Source organism: Perca fluviatilis, chromosome 5 (genome assembly GCF_010015445.1).
Source record: "Perca fluviatilis chromosome 5, GENO_Pfluv_1.0, whole genome shotgun sequence".
In the NCBI taxonomy this organism is placed as follows: Eukaryota; Metazoa; Chordata; class Actinopteri; order Perciformes; family Percidae; genus Perca; species Perca fluviatilis.
This window is the reverse complement of record NC_053116.1, coordinates 36,297,088-36,315,152: the sequence shown is the minus strand read 5'-3', so window position 1 is coordinate 36,315,152 and position 18,065 is coordinate 36,297,088. Positions and strand designations below refer to the sequence as shown.

Below are 18,065 nucleotides of genomic sequence, written 5' to 3'. Positions count from 1 at the left end.
ATTTTTATAATTTTCTGAATATTTCATTCATTTAGCAGATGCTTTTGGCCAAAGGGACTCGCACTTTAGAGCATGTTCAGTGCTACAGTGCCGTGTGATGTGATTTTTTTCCTTCTTTTTAAAAAGTGAAATGTCGGTGTCATTGAAAGCAGCACAGATTTTAGTATGTAGTCCGTTGCAAAGTCCATAGTCTTTTGGTAATATTGATTGTTTGCAGGTTTCTAATTGATAGCGAACGTTTTTCCACATGAATTTAAAAAGACCTTCTCTCTGACCCACAGCGGACCGCTTTGTCAAGCTACACTTTAGATTAAAGGGTAAAATAATAAAGAAAGTTGTAAAAAAAAGGTTTTTAACCTTCTTCCAGGTATTACGAACTACATGCGCAGCCCAGCGGGAGACATCTTTAACTCGGAGCACTACAACGTGAACCAGGACATGAAGCAGCCGCTGTGCAACTACTTCATCGCCTCCTCACACAACACCTACCTGATGGGTGACCAGCTGATGTCACAGTCCAGGGTGGACATGTACGCCTGGGTGCTGCAGGCCGGCTGTCGCTGTGTAGAAGGTCTGTATGGACATGTGGACACACTTACAGTGTGCTCTCACAGGCACAGTTTAAGGTAGGGCTAAACAATAGCGTCATTTAAAAAAAAAAGAAGCAAGTAGCACTGCCCTCCCCATGAGCAATCGCGGCCATTCAAGTCAATGATTCAGGGGCGCAACTACCCAGTGTCAGAGGGGTATGCAGCAACAATTTTGTCTGTTAACATGAGTATTTGCAAGCCTCCAAGCACAGACGTCACACTTTAAATCCTACCTGTTGCCTTTCACCATCCACTTATTTACAGCTTTTTTTTGCTTTATCTTTTTCCATAGACGACAACTCACTACTCGTACCTGCTCGCTCAGCGCCCCTCGCTCCCCGCTCCCTCTTCTATGTCAACATCCTATGATGGAATCTTATGAGACAGGGCGCCTACTCTAGCCTGTTAGTCCTCTAAAATGTTATATAACGTTGAGGAAATGCAGAAATGATTTAGAAATGCACAACAGCAACGACATATAGAAAATATGTTTTTTTTTTTACCATCGCTTTGGCGCCCCCATGGTGCTGCGCCCCCTATGCGCCGCATATAGCGCCTACCCACATTTTGCGCCACCGCTCTGATCGATATTCCACCAGCTGCGCCGCGGCGCATCCCAGAAGCTCCGCTAAAGATACGCGCCAGGTCTATTTTCACGCGAGCCGTTCAGCCAGACAGCCAGGCAGGAAGTGAAACAGCGAGAGATTCATCTTGGAGGTTGAAAAACATAATAAGATATCACATATTTTTTATCAGGACAACACCAGAAAAGAGAAGGCATGGAGTTTAACTTTAGGAGTGCCTGGAGTGGAAGATATAGATACTATCTTAATAAACACAGGATTGTTCTGTGAAGCCCTTGTAGAGACAATACAAGTAAGGAATTCTACCTCATAAGGCAAATAATCAACTTTGCATTGGCGTTACCCTGCATTCACACTGACTGCGTCGGGCCGTCAGACAGTGCAGCGAAAACGCAGGTCTTCCCGTTCATTTTGGTAGTGCATTTAGGAGGCGGGCGGTGCCGCAGCGGAGAGCCAAGGAAAGTTGAGACCGATTCAACTTCTAGAGAAACAAACTGATGGTCACAAATGCGGTGGCCATCATGTAACCGGCGATCAGACTTGTCAGTCGGTTTTAAGGCGGTGTGAGAGTCATTTGGGGGGAGGGGGGGGGTTAAATAACACAACAGTACGTCACACAAATGGGCTATTTCAGTGACACTCCCACAGCACCGCAAAACCCTGCGGCAACTCGCCAGATCATCTTTTGCGGGTCTGAACACGCCCTTAGGAATGAATTTAAACCTAGTTCTAAATCCTCTTATTGAAGCTGTTTTTATTATAAGGGATTTGGAGAAAAAAAATCTTTATAAAAGGGTAGTTGGTTTGGTGGGAAATAAAGATGTCTTAGTTAATAAATATGTATAATATGTACATTTCTATTTCACGCAGTTAAATACCTAAACTGTGGAGTTTCTACTGGGAAAGGAGCTGCACGAGCAGCAGCTAAAGTTCAAACAACAAAGTGGAAAAAAATAGATGAACTCTACTTAATTATTCCGAAAATATCAACTCAACTAATCACAGACGCACGTGGGATTTGGTTTAGGCCAGGACAGTTTTACCAATACCGGTTTGAACTGTTTATTTAATTTTTTATCTTTAGTTAGCTCCTTCATGACCATCATCTCCTCTGTCTTTCCTGTCCAAAGTGGACTGTTGGGACGGACAGGACGGTGAGCCCATCGTCCACCACGGCTACACCCTCACCTCCAAGATCCTCTTCAAAGACGTCATCGAGACCATCAACAAGTACGCCTTCGTCAAGAATGAGTATGTTTACACACACGCACACACACACACACGCACAGGCACACGCACAGGCACACACAAAGGCAGACAGACACACACACACAGACACACACGTTTCACTGTTATTATTTTGTTCACAGTCAGAAAACTCCAATACATCACGTTCATGTTTAATCCTCTTTCCACTGAAAGTCCCTCCAGAAAAACGCGATTATGCGATCGCATAATTCAATGCATAATCAGCGAATTTTTTCAAACACGGCGCACTTTCGCCGCATAAATTGCCGATTTCCACGCGAAATATGCGGCTGCTTTCACGATTTCATAATCCCCGCATTTTTGTTGCAAAAAAAGTCACATATATCTCAGCAGAAAGTTGAAAAATGTTGCGTTTACTTCACACAAGGGCAGCCATTTTCCCCTGTTGCCGTGGGAACGTTTTGAAGTGACGTAATTACGCGACGTGAACATCATCGAAAAGCAGGGTGTTGGGGGGGGGAATCACATTTTTTTTCTCTTTTTCATCAAACCGCAATTTTTGCAAGTTCCCGCAATTTCATCGCATAAAATTACATAAATATCCCGCATATTCCATCGCATTTTTTAAGAAAACGTGCCACATAATCAAGGATTTTTGCCCGCAACGATTACAAAAAAGCATTTTTCTCGAAGGACTGCATTGAGTGTGAGTGTGAGTGTGAGAGTGTGTGTGTGTGTGTGTGTGTGTGTGTGTGTGTGTCTGTCTTTCAATGTGTAAAATAACCCCTGCAGTATATGTTGTCAGTACACATCTCAGCGCTGCATTACACAGGCTGTTGGATTGTAAAACCATGGGGCAGAAATGAGGCTTGGAAGGAATACAATTGCAGGGTCGGATGGGTTTAGTACGTCTCAGAGCTTCTTTACATCTCAAACGTGATGATGCACTGTGTGTCTGCTTGTAAAAAGGCGGTCCCTAATGGGGTGGGACGTGTTGGTGTTTAGTCACTGTGTGGCGATGGCGTGCGAGGCGATGCGTAAACATCTTTTCATTTGATCATAGACGATCCAGAATCAATCCACATGAGCAGAGACAGGCTTGATCTTAAAGTGTATCTGAATGCAGTGCGCTTCTTTGAGGACTGAGAATTTACTGCCAGCGTACTAAGCCGCCCTGACGTGCGGGGAAGTGCGAGGGGCCCCCGATCGTCGCTGCTTGCAGCTTTCGTCCATATTTATGATTCAAACCTTTCTTTTTAAATATATTTTCCAACATTTTTATTTGATAGACACAGGCAGGAGATCCAAGGATAGACAACCTGGGATGTTGGGATTACAGGTCTATTTCACACCAAGTTCTAATCCTGTTCCACTGTGTTAATTGCTTGTTGTCCTCTTGCTTTGAAGATATTTGCATAAAGTCGAGCTGTTTTCAGCAGGTCGCACCGAGCTGCAAAACCGCATCCCGTTCCCATTAATCCATGGCGCCATTCCCAATAATCTCTGAAAGGTGATACACTTTGTTGAGATCTGGTTACTGTGAAGAATATGATTGGCATCATTGTCATTCTCATCAAACCACTCAGTGAGCTCTCATGTCCTGTGTGAAAGCTGCCCTCGTTATCTTTCTTAAATCATTTATTTATGTTTTTCCTTTTAATTTGTCAGCCGTCTGTATGCGCAGACCATACACAGACGCATCCCTATAATCCAACATGACATCTCACTCTCACCTGTGCAGATACAGAGACATCATAACGTACGTAGAGAGAAATGAAAGCATACACACGGACACCCCCACCCCAACCCCCACTCCCACCCCAGAATCCGCATCAGAGGTGATAATCTCACTCACGTGCACGGAGTCTGGAGTTGTCAGAGAGAAATCTCTATTTTTAGATCCTGTCTCCTCGAGAAAAAAATGAAAGAAAAGCACTCGCTTTGTGCAAATGTTCTCCCTCGCTTTGAAAGCACAATCGTGGAGACTGTATTCCACAGACGATTGGCTAAAAGGGGACAGGGTGAAAGGCTGCATTCAACGTCAAAGAGCCATCAGATTTTCCAGGGCGCTGTGTAAAAGCAGGCTCTGCAGAGGGCTGACGGGGACACAACTGCCACTTAGACTGGCAATCCTTACAGCCAGTACAGTAGGTTGTGAAGGAGTCTGCTGTAGTTTTTCATTGCTGGACCACAGACGCTTCACGCTAACAGAAAATATTGAATACATTGATTGAAATGGTTATCCAGACATGCTCATTTATTAAATGTTCATCTGCAGATAAAAGAGAATTCATGATGGGGGTCTTTTATGTATTGTATTTTTGTTTTTTACAAGCGATACCAACACTTACATACGGCCAATGTCTCGCAGGGGACAGATTGTCTTGTCGAGAGCTGAATTGTCATTTTCAGAGCACTGAAGTGTCCTCTTGCAGAGGATACTTGAGGTGTCCTCTGCAAAAGGAAGAGTTTTATTTTGAAGTGGCTCTAAACCAGGGGTCTTCAACGTTTTTGAAGCCAAGGACCTCTTAACTGAAAGAGAGACGGATCAGGGACCCCCTACTACATATATTGCGTAAAATCAAGTTGCATATTCATCAGTCCTTCCAGAAAAATGCAGAGTTTTTTTGTGATTGTTGCGTGCAAAAATCCTTGATTATGCGGCACGTTTTCTTAAAAAATGCGATGGTTTATGCGGGATATTTATGCGATGAAATTGCAGGAACTTGCAAAAATTGCGGTTTGATGAAAAAGAGAAAAAAAAAAGTGATTCCTCCAACACCCAACACCCTGCTTTTCGATGACGTTCACGTCGCCTAATTACATCACTTCATAACGTTCCCATGGCAACGGGAAAATGGCTGCTCTTGTGTGAAGTAAACGCAAAATTGTTCAACTTTCTGCTAAGATATATGTGACTTTTTTGGAACGAAAACGCGGGATTATGAAATCATGCAAGTCCTGCATATTTTGCGTGGAAATCGGTAATGTATGTGCAATTTATGCGCAATTTATGCGGCGAAAGTGCGGCGTATTTGAAAAATGCGGCCCCCGCATAAATATGCGGACTTTGGCTGATTATGCATTGAATTATGCGATCGCATAATCGCGTTTTTCTGGAGGGACTGATTCAACTGGGCCTACAACAACGTTTGTGCAGCCTAAAGCCTTTATACATACCGTTTTAATGCAAAGAATTCCTAACTATTAAAATAATTGTTGGTATGATTTCATAAATGTTTTCATGCTGCACAGTGAATCTTTAGGATGAACTGGATCTGTGGATGGCTACCTTAGTGACTACCTTACCTATAGGCCAGTAAGCCTATCATCAATGTTTTTTTTTTTTTTCACAAATAGACTGATTTATATTTGCTAAAAAATTTTTGGATTCATCTTAAAGGTGCTCTAGGTAGGATTGTGAAGATCCAGGACTTAGCCAAAAAATTTGAACATCGACAACGTCCTCAGTCCCTTCCTCGTTTCAGCTAAAGCCCAAAACGGTCTCCTAAGCCCCTCCCCCCACAAGGGAGAATGAATGCGTGTGCATGAGCAGTGATATACACGCAGTTAGACACGCCCCCCCTGGCCCTGATTGGTGCATCTGAACAGGGAGCTGTGGATTTTTGCAAATCGCACTACAGGCTGTAGGTGGTGCCAGAGGAGCTGGATTTTTTTTAAATGACCTGCTTCATGTAGTTCTACTGGAACATAGGGTCAGTTTCAGCAAATATGACAGAAAGTTAGTTTTATAAGACCTTTAAGACATTTAAATTTTTGAAAAAAATTACAAAAGTTGCAAAGAAACAAGTTAAATGGTGTGCGGGAGGTTCTTTGCAGCTTTGGACTTACTTATACTCCTCCGACACACCTGTCTCACGTTATAGATGTGCAAAGTATTTTTCTGTAATGAAAATATACTAATTTGGTGGCCCCCCTGTTGAAGACCTCTGCTCTAAACCAAAGACTTGGTTACAGTCACAAGTGACACAACCATGTCACAAGATGTTGACTGAACCCTCCTGACATGTACATCTACTAGTCTAAAAGCTTTACAGTCATCATTCTAACCGACAGTTTTAGTGTCCGTGCTAGACAAATACATAACACATTTTCTCTTAGATGATGTGTTGAAAATGAAATTGAACGTGAGCTTCCCTCAAGATTACAGATTCATTACAATGACAAACACTAAGGGTGATATTCACAAAACCAACTGGCCGAGTTGGAATAACTACTAACGATACTAACAGGCCACTCTGGCGGCCCTGTGAGGCTGTACTTGAGCTAAATGCTAACGTAAGCATGATGATATGCTTACAACGAACCAAAGTTCAACTGAGATTCACAAAGCATTTAAACACTAAGAGTAACCCCTCACTCTTACATAAATTAGGGGCTAAGTGAGTAGGTTAAATATGAGTTAATGGTTAATCCATCAGCTCACTAAGAGATCAAAACAATCCAGTGAAACCAGAAATGATGGATTGCACAAATATTCAGTTTGCGGCGCTAAAGAACTTTGAATTCCTAGCCGTCTGTCAGCTTTATTCGTCAAATTAAGAATGTGCTCCTCAGACACTGACACCAATTAGTTCAACAATTGTACATTGAATATTAACCAACTGCAATGAATACATAAAACATTAAAATGTGTAATTATATAGTGAAAAATGGGAAAATGTACTTGCCAATTTACAATGTAAAAATGTCCACGCGAGTAAGATATATTTTTAAGCAAATAAATGTAAATCTGGTTCCTTCTTAAAGAATGTTTTGCCTTTGTTCAAGTATTTTGTCTTGTACTTTATTCCTGCTGGGTACAACGCTGTAATTTTTTTTACAGTGTGTGTTTTCTGTACTCATGGTTGAGTCACCAAAAATCTCAATGATGACTTTCATACATTCTAAACTGCAGATTTGAAGCTATGTCCTCTTTTCTCCAACCTGTTGCTTGATTATCTCTCAGATACCCAGTCATCCTGTCCATCGAGAACCACTGCAGTGTTCCTCAGCAAAAGAAGATGGCCCAGTACATGATTGAGATCCTGGGGGACAAACTGGACCTGTCCGACATCAAAGCCGATGAGTCTGGACGGCTGCCGTCGCCAGAAACCCTCAAGGGCAAGATCCTCGTCAAGGTAGAGCCGGAGCGCGTGGGTGTGGCCGAACGGCTTTAAAAGTACAGTTTGGGTGTTTAAAAAGGGACTTACTCTCTTTGGTGAGAGGAGTGAGGCCCCGGGGCGATCATTTCAGCTCACCGTTTTATTACCTGGAGTTTGAACCTCACGGAGCAGACTTCAAAGGCAGGAGGTAGTGGGCTGATTGAAGTGATGTGATTAGAAAGTGTTTGAATATGACATGTTTGGGGGAAGATGATTAAAAAAAAACCTTGACTGTAGGAGGGAATAACAAGGTGTTTATGCACTGTGTTTAATAACTGCAGACTGCAGGCTGGCTCATTATCTGGGCACAGTGTATGTATTATTATAAAACAAAATCCTGAGCCCAGCTGATCACAGATAACGTCAGGAGCAGTTCTGGATAGTCGGCTCCACTTTGCAGCTGAAAGGAGCTCTGTGCTGATAAAAATGTTGCCACGCTCATCTATGTCGCCCTCAGCTGATACCGTACGTTTGCAGTACAGGCTGTATATTAAGATGGACGACACGTCTCCACTTCCTCTCACGCAAATTTGCGTTTCCTAGGATGGCGAAGGAATGTCCCGCTCTACTCTGCCTCTGATTGGCTAGTTCTCGTTGCATTCGTTGCATTCGTTGCTTAGATTGGTTAGGTCTAGGCAAGAGGAGTGAGATTGGTTAGGGTAAGAATACCAGGGTTAGCCAACCAGAGGCAGAGTAAGGCAGAGTAGGGCGGGTCATCGATCTGGATTGATATATCGATTAAACCCTCAACCGTCCAATATTATCGTTAGAAAGGGAAAATATCGATACATCTTTAAGTTGCATCTTTTTTTTGAAATTCCCATTTTATAATTTTTTTTCATTAGAAAGAGCAGTTTGTTATTTCATTTTAATGTCTAAAGGGCTTAGTAATGAAATTGTCAAATCATATTTTAATATATATATATATATATATAGATATATGTAACTGGCAGGCCCCCTGAATTGAATCAAATCAAAATCGTATCGTGGCAGACTTTGTGACATCAGTAAACATTGTATCGTTTTTCAAAGAATCAATATAATATTGTATCGTGATAAAACGTGATTCACACCAGTAATGTACACATAAGAACCCCCAACCGTTGCTCTCCGTGTAGTTGCAGTGGTCATAAACATCACAGCGTCACGTTTCCCTTCATTCTCCGCCGAATGGACCTTAAAATTCACCCAGACGTCGTACCGTCTGTGGTCAGTGTGAAAGCTCAGCTGATGTAAACCATTTGCCCAGGTCGGCACTGTGGCGGATTTTGTCACGTAAACCATTAAAGCGAGGCCAGTCTAACCAACAGAGGCCTGTTGATGAGCAGCAGGAGTCCTCTGTTAGCAGCGGAGGGAACAGTGCCGAGGTTAATTAAGCTTTATTGATGCCAGATGCTCTCACTGAAGAGAAGGCCCCCACCTGCCAACACCTTGCATGGTGAGGACTGGCCTGCCAGCTGTTACACCACCACTACTACCTGTGTGTACCCTCAGCACAGTGTTGGATGGCACCGCTAGTTAAGCGTGAGGAGCACTGATGTGCAGCACCAGGGTCAGACAGTATCGGCCACACGGTGCCGCTGCAGGCCTCTTCCCCCCCCCTACCATGGCACTGTGATTTTTGCTAACAATAATTCAGTTAGGAACACTCTCGTCATAGATGTAACTATTTACTGCAACAAATGGAAATATAGTTATGATTGGCGCTGATGGCTCCTCTCTTGACAATGCTCCCTGGACCAGCCAAGCTGCGTGCTAAGCTGAAACGGGCAGCGCCTTGCAGAAACCCCCCTGGGTAAAAAAAAAAGAGTGAGCCAAAAGAAAGAAATTGAAAACTATTTTACACTTTAAGTCATGTCAGGACTCAGAACTAGGAAGGTGGAGGCTGGGGTGGTGGAGGCAAAGCGTTGCCAGCCGCAGCAACAGCAGCGAGTGAAGCATCGTCAGAGTAGCAGGGCTCAGTAGGGAGGGGGGGTCACATTTAACAGGACCGCCTTGATGCGAGAATGGCTGTGATTGGCGTGTGTCTGATAGGAATGATAATTCAATCAGCGGGCGTATGACTTCCGTGTCCTGCATGAACTAACGCTAAGCTTAATGAAAATAATGATAATACATTTATTTTATATAGTGTTTTAAAAGGTACTCAAAGGCACTTTACAAGGTAAAAACAAAGAAAAACAATAGCAAGATCAGTATACAAACATCAATAACAACTAGAGATAAAGGCCAAAACTCGTCTACGTTGACTATAGCGCCCCCTAAGGGCCGATCTTCACCAAATTTGGTACAGAGCCCCAGAGCGGCATGCCAAACAAGCATCCCAAGTATTGCAAAATGACATAGAAACAAGTGGAAACAGCTAGGTCAGACTGATCTCATGAAGTGGCGTATGTATGACACGTCAATTCGTATGGCATTTTGGCGTGTTATCAAGACGCATAATCGCTTTTTAGCGCGTTTATCAACGCAATTCGCCACACGCGTGACGTTGTTAGCGTGATAGTACGTCACGTTCTCGCGATAACACGCAACGTGGCGACGCCACGTGGTGGGTATGCTGCTGTATACAGCGTAGACATACACGTGGATAGCTGAAAATGCGTACAGATAACACGCCATTTGGCTTTAGGAAAGCGGCGCGTATGTTTACGCAAAGTCATGATGCCATGTTGGCTAGGTTGGTCACAGGTTAAAAGCGACGGGTTTTGAAGTTAGCAAGTGATGTGGGGCGTCTCAGGTGTTGGGGGATAGAGTTCCAGAGGGAGGGGGCAGCAATAAAAAAAATAAATAAAAAAAGCCCTGTCCCCCCCAGGTGCGGTGCTCAGGGCGGATGAGAGGGGAAAGAAAGGTTGGCATAACCACGGGACAAACTACCTCGCTTGTTCATAATCCACGGCTCAGGTGGTGAGAGTGGGCCCAGCTGCTACCAAAATATCGCCAAATTTTCTTCACTGTTGCGTCTCTTCCTCTTATCTCCTTCCTCCCCACTGAGGCCTGCTAATGAGAATTAAAGAGAGTGTAACAGGTAAATGGACCTGGTTCCCCCGTGGCTTTACTAGCTACTAAATCCTCTGCAAGGCTTTGTCACTCTGGTCCTCTGGAGGAAGATACTTTCAAAACAGCCATAATGAGGACACCAGGAATGGCCCATCTAAACACATTTTCATGACCCCCAAACAGATAAGTAATTGTTGCAGCTGTTTATTATATTGTGAAGTCTGGCTGGGTATCACCACTGATTTCTCAAATCGATTCGATTAGATTCCGATGCATAAGGTCCCGATTAGGGTTGCATGATAATGACAAAATGTGATGTTGCGATATTCATTATGAATACTGCAATATAGATATTCATTTCGATATTTTTAAACATATGTAAAATTGCAAAAGTTATGGGAAAACGCATCACAATAACAACTTGTTTTATCATAACAAATAAAACAAGTAGGGCTGTGCTCGATTGAAAAAATTCTTAGTCGACTAACACAATTGTGTTTAATCGACAGATCTGTAAATCTGAGTTTCTCCGCAAAAGCACCACTTTAATTCTTGTGTTTACCAGAGATGTGCTCGTATGTTTCTTGGAAATAAGTCATTCAGCATGAAAAAAGCATAAAACATAACTAATCGACTAAAGAAATCTAAGTTGACTAAGACCAAAACGACCGAAGAGGGAGCAGCCCTACAAACAAGTTTTCTTACACCACAAGGTTTATTTCAACTGACGGTCATATTGGACTGGTCCAAGATGAATATATACATAAGGACCATGTCTACAGAAGAGGACATGTTCTACTGGTTGGACAGTATAAAATAAATAAATCAAGAGAACAGGACACAACTTTTCTTTCTCTTCTCTGAGTCCTTCCGTTTGTTGTCTCTATCTATTTCTTCACACTGTCACTCTGTTGAAATATGCACACACTTGGTACGCTCCATAGGGTTTGTCACGTAGTGGACCTGTGTGCTGACGTGCACTAACATGTGCAAGTGGCACGGTAACTGGCCAATGAAATGATCATTATAGCGTTTCAAGCTCTAAATCGGACACAACTAAGCCACACAGCCAACGGACGGGACGCAGCGCTCCACAATATAAACAAAATATTGCGTACTTATCGCGACACTTTCGATATAATATTGCAGAACGCAATATCGCGATAACGATATTGCCGATTCAATTACATTTTGGATTCAAAGTCGATGATGGGATATTTCAGTTGCAAAACCAATTTTGCTTGGATATTTAAAAAAAGAAAATAAAAGATTCTACAATTGTACAAGGTTCCCTCTAACCTGCTGCGTTATTAACAGTATCAATGTTTACATTAAGAATTGACTCCAAGGCAGTTACATTAATGTACTTTTTATTTAACATGAACACACAATAAAGTGCACTCTACAGTCAATGAGTATTGAGTGACATTTCATTCAGATACCTTGAGGTAAATGGTCTTTTTATAATGGCCATGCCAGTTTTTCTTTGGAGCGTTATTTAACCCCCTTTCCCAACAGGCTAGCTGACATGACATGGCTCGTACCAATGGAATGCTTAGGTCTTCTAGTTGTATGTGCATACAGAGACATTCTGGATTTTATGAATCAATACTGGATCATTCAAATGACATTTGATTTTTTTTTTTTTTAAAGGTCCCATGGCTCTTTGGATGCTTTTATATAGACCTTAGTGGTCCCCTAATACTGTATCTGAAGTCTCTTTTATATAGACCTTAGTGGTCCCCTAATACTGGATCTGAAGTCTCTTTTATATAGACCTTAGTGGTCCCCTAATACTGTATCTGAAGTCTCTTTTATATAGGCCTTAGTGGTCCCCTAATACTGTATCTGAAGTCTCTTTCCCGAAATTCAGCCTTGGTGCAGAATTACAGCCACTAGAGCCAGTCCCACAATGAGCTTTCCTTAGGATGTGCCATTTCTGTGTCTGTAGCTATTGAGGAGGAGAGAGGGGGGGCAAGGTGGAGGGTGGGGGTGTGGCCTTGACCAACTGCCACTTTGCTCGTTTTAAAGCCATGATGTCTCTCTCTCATGGGTGGGCCAAATTCTCTGGGCGGGCAAAACAGAGAAAGGGGAGGTAACCTTGCTCCTTATGACCTCATAAGGAGAAGATTCCAGATCGGTACCGATACCCAGGGCTCGGTTTACACCTATCGCCATTTCTAGCCACTGGGGGACCATAGGCAGGCTGGGGGAACCTCATAAAGTGAAATTTTCATGCCATGGGACCTTTAACTCGGCCCTAATGTGACTTGTTCTTTGCTTCACCAGGGGAAGAAACTGCCTCCCAACATCGATGAGAATGCAGAAGAGGGAGACGTGTCGGACGAGGACAGCGCTGATGAGATGGAGGACGACTGCAAGCTGATGAACGGAGATGTATGTGCCTTTTTATTTGGGCTTTTGCTCCACATTAACCACATAGCCACACGTGTCCCTTTGATCTACCAGAGTTACAGGCAGGCTTTGTGTCCCTTTTGTCCAGCAGATAAAATGTGAATTGTGTGTGTGTATTTCCTGTTCTTGATGCTTCATGTTTAAACTAAGCACTGGTGATTGTGTGAGCATTCTCCTCTCCTGTCTTTGTTCTTTAAGTGTGTCTCGTATATTGCTATCTCTGCTTTTTGCGGCTGTCTCTTTCTTTTCTGTGTACCTATTTGTTCTCATTTCCTGCTCTTCTCTTTTGTCCCTTCTTCTTCTTCTCTTTAACTGTCGCTCGCTTCTTTCAAAGTGGAAGGTACTGTATACAAAGCTCATTCTCAACCACCTCAGGAATGTCACCCAGTCATCTGCCATTCTTTCTCATCCTACCTGTGAAAGTTTAAAGTGGTCGGCCCCAAAACACTTTGCAATATTGCATCTTTAAGATGCTCCGTGTAAAGATTATTTATCTGGAACCAGGCATGCACATCGATAGGTGTCTCGTAGATCCTAAAACTAGTGGAAACAATGTCCGTCATAAGCAGTACTTTAACAATATTCAGCGCTGTTGGTGCCAGGATCAGCCATTTTTTCCCTTAAAGCTTGGCAGGGTTTAGACTGCAGCTACAGAATGGCCAATGTTTCAAGTGGGATAGTCGCATATCTATTTTCTGGGAATAATTATATGAATATTGCAATCCAGGCTCTGTGGAATTAATACATTTTGTATCTATTATCATTAAATTTTCTGAAAAACAGCTGCCAAACAGCTGCCAGATGTTTAAATTAAGTTCAGTTCCTGGTTCTGATTTTATTGAGAACATTTTAAGATGGACCAATGGGGCCAGTGGTTAACACATCAGGACCAACATTGCTAGGACAAGCTAATGTTGTTGTAATTATTTTATTTATTATTACCATTCGGAACTAATTATGTTTTAATGAAAGCTCTTATCATGAATATGTTAAGTTCCAACACTGGCAGCATCTGTGGGCTTTTTGTTGACTTTAATGAACTAATGCACTGACGAAATAATATTTTAAGCACTGAGGCTTCATGTGTTGTACACATTTTATTCAAAACCATTGCAAAATCTATCTTGTAAGTATTCAATGTCTGCCCAAAATGTATTTCCATCAGGGTGGAAAAACCTCAGAAGCAACCAGATTTCTTATTTGACAGCGAAAAATGAAAACCATAATACTGTACACACAGAATAGTGTGTGCAATCTGGTTTAAAGGTAACATTTATCAATTATACAATACATATATAATCCCCCTGCATCATAGCCATCATATCAGATGGACAGCACTGAGTGGACCGCAATCTACCTGAATAAAAGCCTATATCTTCAGTTTGACACACCTGCACTGAGCACTTAAAACTCTTCATGGAGCATGTTGCTGTTGCTTGTGGTCTGATTCCAGACCGAAGTGGGTCATAGATACACTCTGCCACCATGTGGCTGAACTGAGCATGTGCATATTATCACCCCCCCCCCGCCCCCCCCAGGCATTGAGCAGTGTTTCATCTCTCAATGAGGACATCTTTCATCTATTCCACTTCATCCTCCTGAGTAAGGAAGTCCCACTGCCATTCATTCCATTACTAAAAAGTCCATTCATCAACCAGTCTGGGAGCTTCTGCATTATGTAACATAATGTCTTAATGAAATGTGAGTTCTGGTAGGATCCTGCAGGATTTGTTTTTCTTCTTAGTCTGGTCAGAGCACGGTAAGTAGGCCTGTAACAACTATTACATAATTGTCTAATTGTCTTTTTTCTTCTTCTTTGTTTACCGCAATTAATTGCTAACATTAGCTAAGATCTTAAGGCATGTGATTGGTAATTGTTGATGTTGTTTAGATATGCCAAATTGTAATTGTATAAGTGATTATTGTTCGGATTATATATTTTATTTTAAAGATTTTATTATTATTATTTCAACTGTTAGTTGTCGGTACTTGGCCCTATACATGTTGATAGCAACAGAAATGATAAGGGGGGGGATACAGTTAGAAAATAACTTTTATGATAATAAAGAGGCATTGTTTACTTCATAGGCTGTGTATTTAAGTTATTATTTTATCTGGGTCACATGACAGTGATATAACCAGAGATGTAAGATGTATCCTGGGATTCATTCAAAACTTTAATTTGTTTAAAAAGTAGTACATTGATAAATCTTTTAAAATTTGACTGAAAAAGACAATTATTTGTACAGCAAAATGTAAAATTGTTAGAGTTCTAACGGTAAGAGATAATTATTCAAACTTTCTTCTACAGTAGGACCTGGATAAAGCCAGGCGACCCATTGGCTCAGTTCAATAATTATAAAAACACATATTTCCTCCCCTACCTTTAGTGATATGCACGCTAGTGCTGCAAGATATGAGGAAAATATGCAATATGCGAATATGGCGATAACGACATTACCTGCGATTAATAAACAGATATTAAGGTTTATCCAGTTCTGCCTTTCTGCTGCTTTCGGTAGTCTGCTAAAATCCAACAAACTGCTTGTTGGATTTAAAACAAATGAAAGGAAATCATTTCCAACATTCTTTTATTGAACAAATTAAACATTGAATTGAATATATAAGGCAGTCTAAAAAATTTGTAAAAATTTAAGTGCAGCTTTCTACTGATATTTTATTTAGGCTAACACAAAAAATCCTTGAGTGTCTCTTGCGATAAGTCGCAGCCTTTGGTGATGCGTTTATTGCATCAGTTGATTTTGTGATAACAATAAAAAAAAACAATATATTGTGCAGCCTTAGGGTACATTTACACCGCTACGTTTTGGTTTTTAAGCCGAGTTTTGAGCCAAAAGCGATCTCCGTGCACACCAGTGTTTTTAGCTCCAGTAGAAGAACTAATCTCCGTTTTAAACTAACCAAAACCAAAATATCTCATCAACATCCTGGTATACTGGACATAAACAGGTGGCAGCGTGGAGACTCCGCCTGTTGCTGGTAGTTGCCATGGTAACGTTAGTAGCTTAGGCTCAGAGACCGAGACGTCATGATTCCAAAGGCCAAGGGAACTTTATCAGGATGCATAGTATCCTGGATCCATGAAATAACTGGCCTTTAAAAATAAACATCTGCCTGCCTCTATGGGAATTTAACATAGGGGTGTACTGACTTATGCTCCCTGTATTTTAAGGAAGAACATTTATTTATTTACGATACATTATTCATTCACCAGGAAAATTGGTGCCCTTAAAGGTTGAATTTTTTCTAATTTTTTTAATTAAGGCATTAAGATCAATTTCCAAAAGATGATTTTTTTATTCCTCTTTTTACTCAACTTTAGCATGGGTTCATAAACGTATGAGCACCACTGTATAACACAAAACTACCTTGCTAGCTCAATCTTGTTGTAACTAAGACATTTTTTTTTTTTCATTGACGGATTTAGCTACTCATCCGTGAACTTCACATGTAGGCAATTTTTTTTGTTAGCGCTGTGTGACCAACTCACCGGTACTGAAGACACACCTTCAAGCGGGTGGCCCTGTTGTAATGGAAATGGCGTGCTCTGCTGCTGAGCCAAGCCAGCACGTGTGTATGGAAAACCCCTAATACAGTACTGTAAGTGCAGAAAGAAAAAGACTCGTTGGGAGATCCAGAAATCAGAAGTGAAAGGCCTCCTTCCTCCCTCGTCTCTGCTCACATAATGTTCCACGCAACTTCCGACCTAGTGTCAACATTATGAGACAGTTTTATGAAATGCAGCTGCCTACTAATAAACAAAAACATCTTGAGTTGTGGAGCACACAAACGTGTCACGTTTCCGACATGAAAAAATGTAAAGAATGACCAATAACTCCCAGCAGACAGAGCGAAAGTTACTCTCACCTCTTGTGTCTTGGGTCACATAGATCGTCCTCATTCTCTGTGTAACCCTTCCTTCCTCCTCCAGACGTCAGCCAACAGGAAGCAGGTGGAGAACATGGCCAAGAAAAAGCTGGACAACCTGATGAAGGAGTCCAAGATCCGAGACCGAGAAGACCCAGACAGCTTCACCATCGCAGCCCTCCCTCCTGCTGGGAAGCCCACAGACAAAAGCAGCACTAAGGTAAACACAGATAGTTAGATGTTTTTCATTTCAAAACATATATATGGATACATAATGTTGTTTTGCTGACTTTCTGTAGGAAAAAAAAGAGAAAGTCAGCCTTCATCCTTTTAACAGGAGCCAAACTTTGAACTTGCTCATTTACCAGTTCAGTTCAAAGCTCTGAGCAAGCTGTGACTGTGTGTATGAGCATATGCATAGCAATATGAATACATTATTTGGATAAAAGCAGATATTGCACTTTGAACAGATGCTTTACTTTATTTTCCAGATCAACTTTGAAATATATACATAAAAATGCCCTAACAACCGTACCGGTTTCTCTGTCCATAGATGAAATAAACAGTCACTGCTTATATCTTTACATCTTGCTTCGTGATCTCTCGATTAACTCTTTATCTTCACAGAGGTGTAGTTTTAAGTTCATCTGTTCATCTTCAATTACTTTGGAGTAAATCATCCATTTGCACCAGATATGCTGTCTGTGCAGGACACTGCATAGCTTGACACTTGACTTGTGTTATTTGACCCTATTATCTGGTATTAAGTGATTTGAAAGAACTTTTATCTTTTTAGCCAGTCCAAACCAACTTCATTTTCACGTGGACTTCTTCCCTTTACAATCTTCAGTATTTCCAAAAAGAATGCAATATGGCCCAGTGAGCCGACACATTTACATACTTTACTTTTTGCTTCTTTGCTTTAATTTAAGGTCAAATACAGATTGTGTTTTTGAGTTTGATGAAAGGTCCCATGGCATGAAAATGTCACTTTATGAGGTTTTTTAACATTAATATGCGTTTCCCCCAGCCTGCCTATGGTCCCCCAGTGGCTGGAAATGGTGATAGGTCATAAGGGGAAAGGTTACCTCCCCTTTCTCTGCTTTGCCTACATCATGGCTTGCAAACGAGCGAAGCATGGCAGTTGGTCAAGGCCACACCCCCACCCTCCGCCTTGCCCCCCCCTCTCTCCTCCTCAATAGCTACAGACACAG

General features: G+C 41.8%; 1 protein-coding gene across 14 annotated transcripts in view; it reads left to right on the top strand.

The window, feature by feature from the left end:
* The window catches only part of plch2a (phospholipase C, eta 2a), a 174,922-nt gene that overhangs the window by 132,640 nt on the left and 24,217 nt on the right, over window positions 1-18,065 (top strand). For 11 of the 14 annotated variants that reach the window (XM_039800544.1, XM_039800543.1, XM_039800539.1 and 8 more), the window contains exons 7-12: window positions 368-571; window positions 2,305-2,425; window positions 7,353-7,524; window positions 12,838-12,945; window positions 13,298-13,303; window positions 16,916-17,071. In XM_039800544.1, the coding sequence (XP_039656478.1) occupies window positions 368-571; window positions 2,305-2,425; window positions 7,353-7,524; window positions 12,838-12,945; window positions 13,298-13,303; window positions 16,916-17,071 (767 nt within the window). The remainder of the gene's footprint in view (window positions 1-367; window positions 572-2,304; window positions 2,426-7,352; window positions 7,525-12,837; window positions 12,946-13,297; window positions 13,304-16,915; window positions 17,072-18,065) is intronic. The other 3 variants (XM_039800552.1, XM_039800540.1, XM_039800553.1) reach the window with 1 other exon arrangement.